At 38.2% G+C, this 4,800-nt stretch overlaps 1 protein-coding gene across 1 annotated transcript in view; it reads left to right on the top strand.

The window, feature by feature from the left end:
• LOC119414513 (protein crumbs homolog 1-like) overlaps nucleotides 1–4,224 on the top strand; it is an 18,838-nt gene extending 14,614 nt beyond the window's left edge. The window contains 2 exon segments of the mRNA XM_037681608.1: nucleotides 3,913–4,042; nucleotides 4,044–4,224. Coding sequence (XP_037537536.1) covers nucleotides 3,913–4,042; nucleotides 4,044–4,166 — 253 coding nt within the window. The 3' untranslated portion in view covers nucleotides 4,167–4,224.
• The last annotated feature ends 576 nt before the right edge of the window (nucleotides 4,225–4,800 follow it).

Consider the following 4,800-nt stretch of genomic DNA (forward strand, 5'->3'; position numbering starts at 1 on the left):
ATATATATATATATATATATATATATATATATATATATATATATATAAAAAACACCTATGTAGTGTTTCTGCTGGCCTCAAGTGGACAAAAAATATTACTCATTGCATGTTTACTGAGACTAGCCATAACATTATGACTGCCTGGCTAATCTGCCTTCTGCTGAATTGATTGCTAAGGCCTCAGCTCTCATAATCCTGAGGCTGCAGGTTCAAGCCCAGGTTGTGTCAGGAAGGGCATCCGGCGTAAAACAATTGTCAACTCTTTCACGAGAGCTGGAAGAACAACGATAATAATGGTGAGGCATCGGATCATTTTGGACATCAGGAGGGGTTAAAATGCTTAGACCCATTCAGAAATATATTTAACTCAAAGTCAAAAGATCTGCTGTAATATTGTGTAACAAATTATTAGTAGCAGATCATTTAGGTCCCAGATGTTGCTGTATATCACCTGCTACCTCCCCATTAACAAGGTTCGATGCTGTTATTTTATGTCTTTGGTTCTGGGAGGGATAATGTTTATAAAGAAAAAAAACTTTTTGCATTTATTTGTCACCATTTTGATGTATCAAACTCGTATCAAACAGTGACCCATACAGAGAGGTTCATGCTGAACCAGAACTTAGACGTACCATTACATTCCTTATATGAGGATTGACAAGATTTATTGTTCAATAATTGCCTATTGTTAAACTTTGAGCAGCAGTAGTCGAGGACACAAGTCTCTGCAACTATTTTTTGTAGGTTGCAAACTGAAAAGTTTGAGAATAAATTTAAAGAACCTCTCAATCTTCTTGATGTAATCCATAAAAAAAAAAAATATGTATATATATATATAAATGCATCATCACATTAAGAGGCCACTGCCATTAGCTAACCTGGATCTACTACAAGTGCAACTTGGTCACGTGTGCAGGGGCTCTTGATGTAAACTCAGCAATGAGTGAAAAAACTATGTTGAATTTCGACTGTGCAACAAATTGAAATGGCAGTTTTGATTTTGAGCTTTTTTGTTGTTCTAAATTTGAGCCCAGATTCTGTCAGGAACAGCATCCGGTAAAACATTTGCTAAACCTCGTGTGAGTTTGGTCAATATGGTGACCCTGCAGAAAGGAGCACCCAAAATAAAATTTAAATTAAAAAAAAAATCAGCAAAAGAAGAAGCACTTTTTTTAAACAAAATAACTTTACTTTCATATGAAACAAGCATGTAAGGAACTTATTTTACAAAAAGACTCAGGTTTTTAGGCACTTCAATAAACTCGTTGAATGTTCTGCTAAACTGAAACACTTTTTGCTGTATTTTAGTTTAATTTTGTCTATATATATTTTTTTTTTCCCACATACTGTAATTATTAAAATGACACCGTGTGAAAATATTTTAGCTAGTGTCCCTGGAGCATTTTTGCACATGATTAATTCTGCCTTGGCCATTAGGGAATATTTTCTCCATAAAAGTGAGGTATTGGTCAGGAGTGTGTATTTTAGAAGCACTGACGTTACATCAACATGAACTTCTGGATCCAAGGTTTCCCTGCAGAACAAAGCTTGTCCAAAGTCTCACAATGGCCTGCCGGGCTTATCTTCCTCACACAAAGCAACGTGGCATCATGTATTCCCCAGGATCTGACAACCAACATGATGGAAAAGAAGGTATGATTCATCAGACCAGGAAACTTCTTCCACTGCTCTGTGGTTCAGATCTGATGCTCAGCCATGCTGGTCTGCAACTGTACAACCTCATGCAACACTGTGTGTCCTCGGTGTACTGCTTCTCCTTCCTTGAACCTCTTGTGTCTACTTTGTTGCTGCAGGATGGGAACATCCCATTGGAACGGTCTGTTGAGATGCTGAAACCCAACAGTCTGATTATAACAATTTAGAATTTGTCAAACTTAAACATTTATCTTGTACAGACAAAATTTTGACTCCCTGCTTAAAACATAGCCTATAAAAATATTCCCCCCTTTGGTTATTTTATACTTTTATTGCACTCATAAAATCAGTAATGATCACTAGAAGTTGGCCTTTTTGACCTAAACAAATAAAAACCCTCTTCAATGTCAACATGAAATCAAACGTATACCAAGTAATACCAGTTAAATAAAAATGTATACATTTATAGCTTAAATATTCACCCCCTTTGAAGTGACTGTTCTAATTCAACTCAGAGAAAAGATTAGTGCAAGTCAGAGAATGGGTACAAAAGGATTTTAAGGACTTAAACATCCCCTGAAGTTACTTTAAACCCATCATCAAGAATTGGAAGGAATATGGGACATGTATAAATCTACTCAGATCAGGCTGATGAGGCTTGTGACCACTCAGAAAAGTCACTGTTGAAGAGAACTCATTTAATCTCAACTATAGTTTGCCATATAGCATATGAAAAACTCAATGGTCAAATGCCTCTTAGCACCTAGCCCAAATCAAGATTTAATGTTTCAATATTCTTTTCTCCGAGTTGAATTAGGCCAGCCTCTTTTAAGAGGTGAATATTTAGTCACTTTTTTCACGTTACACATTTTCGTCGTTTAATTGGCATTACTCTCAAGAAATTTGCTTTCGTTTTGACATATCTTTTGTAAAAAATACATTTGTAGACCACGGCTGATTTATGGATGAGATTTTCTATTGGGTTAAGCACTCCAGGACCTTGAACTGCTTCTTACAGAGACAGTCTTTTAGTTGCCCTGGCTGTATGTTTGGGGTCATTGTCATGCTGGAAGACCCAGCCACCACCCATCTTCAATGCTGAGGGAAAGAGGTTGTTGGCCAAAATCTCATGATACATGACCCCATCTATCCTCCCTTTAATACGGTGCAGTCGTCCTGTCCTCCTTGCGGAAAAGCATCCCCAAAGTATGATGTTTCCACCCCATGCTTCACGGTTGGGACGGTGTTCTCGGTGTTATACTCATCCTTCTTCCTCCAAACACAGCCAATGCAGTTAATACCAAAAAGCTCTATTTTGGTCTCATCTGACCACGAGACCTTCTCTGGATCATCCAGATGGTCAGTGGTGAACTTCAAAACAGGCCTGGACATGTGCTGATGTGAGCAGGGGGACCTTGTGTGCCCTGCAGGATCTTAAACCATGACGGCGTAGTGCGTTAATAATGATCCTCTTTGAGACTAAGGTCCCAGCTCTCTTCAGGTCGTTGACCAGCCATGTAGTTCTGGGCTGATTCCTGACCTTTCTCAGAGTCATCCTTACCCCACGAGGCGAGACCTTGCATGGAGTCTCAGATCGAGGAACATTGACAGTCATCTTGTTTCTTCCATGTTCTAATAATTGCACCAACAAATGTTAGTCTCACCAAGCTGTTTGCCTATTGTCCATCCCAGCTTTGTGCAGGTCTACAATTTTGTCCCTGGTGTCCTTAGACAGCTCTTTGGTTTTGGTCATGGTGGAGAGGTGTGATTGATTGTGGACAGATGTCTTTTATACAGGTAACAAGTTCAAACAGGTGCAATTAATACAGGCAATGAGTGCAGAATGGGAGAGCTTCTTAAAGAAAAACTAACAGGTCTGTGAGAGAATTTATTGCTTGTTGGTAGGTGATAAAATTACTACTTCATGCAATAAAATGAACTATTTAAAACCCATACAATGTGACGTTCTGGATTTCCGTCTTAGATTCGGTCTCAGTTTAAAGGTACCTACGATAAAAATTAACCTCTTCATTCTTTGTAGGTGGGAAAACTTGCAAAATTGGCAGTGCATCAAATAGGATCTAGACAAGATATTGCCACCACCTGTCATTATGTTATGGCTGCTCAGTGTACTTATACACTTACAAAGGAATGCAGCACTTTTGTAAACTGAACTGTTTGCCTCCCACAACAAAACTCTGCAAGAGGGTCTGACTCTGTGATTAACTTTTCTTTTTGAAATCATCTTCCTTTCAGGTGTGAGAAGGATGTGGATGAATGCGCCTCAGAGCCATGTATGAACGGAGGCTTCTGCATCAACTACGTCAACAGTTTCGAATGTGTGTGCGACATGAATTACTCGGGGATATACTGTCAAATAGACGTCAAGTGACTTCTACATGTATCTCTTCTTGGGCTTGTGGCAGAACCTCTTCCAGCTCGTGTCCTATATCGTCATTCGCCTCGACGACGAACCAGAGATTGAATGGGGATTACAGGTCAACGATTAGAAATCTCCTTATCCATGATGGGAAAACTGGACCAGAGTAGAGGGGTATACCATTGTGCTCAAAAAGAAGGAAACAAGCTGCATCTTTAAGCTACATGAATGAATTTGTATTGTTCATTTTTATCACTTTGTCAGAAATATACCCTCATAAAAACTTCTTAATGGGTTCTACTGAACCTATACTTGTGCATTGTTCTGATCTAGTCCTACAAAAACTTGATTACACAAGAAACTGGGGAAAAAAACATTTGTGTTAACAAATTTCATCTAGTTTACAAAGAAATTTTTAAAAATGCCCATTGTGCAGTTACTGTATGAAAAAGCCGTGTCTCACCATAACTGTTAGTCTGAGAACTGTGTGTGCCTTAAATATCCATTTAATATCTGTTAAGCTGCTTTTAACAGTCTGCTTCAGGAAACGTTCACTTCCAATTATTATTTAGTATTATTAGAACTTCAGTCTAAAACCAGTAGAATGCATATTCAGATAACTGGATGCAAATGTATTCACCCCTTTTGGTTTTCGTTCCATTTTCTTGCCTTACGCCCTGAAATTAATTGGATTTTTAATTCAAGTTTTATGGGGAAAACACTTATTTTAAATCGTTATGTATGTATGTATGTATGTATATATA

Source organism: Nematolebias whitei, chromosome 9 (genome assembly GCF_014905685.2).
Source record: "Nematolebias whitei isolate Nwh7 chromosome 9, NemWhi1, whole genome shotgun sequence".
In the NCBI taxonomy this organism is placed as follows: Eukaryota; Metazoa; Chordata; class Actinopteri; order Cyprinodontiformes; family Rivulidae; genus Nematolebias; species Nematolebias whitei.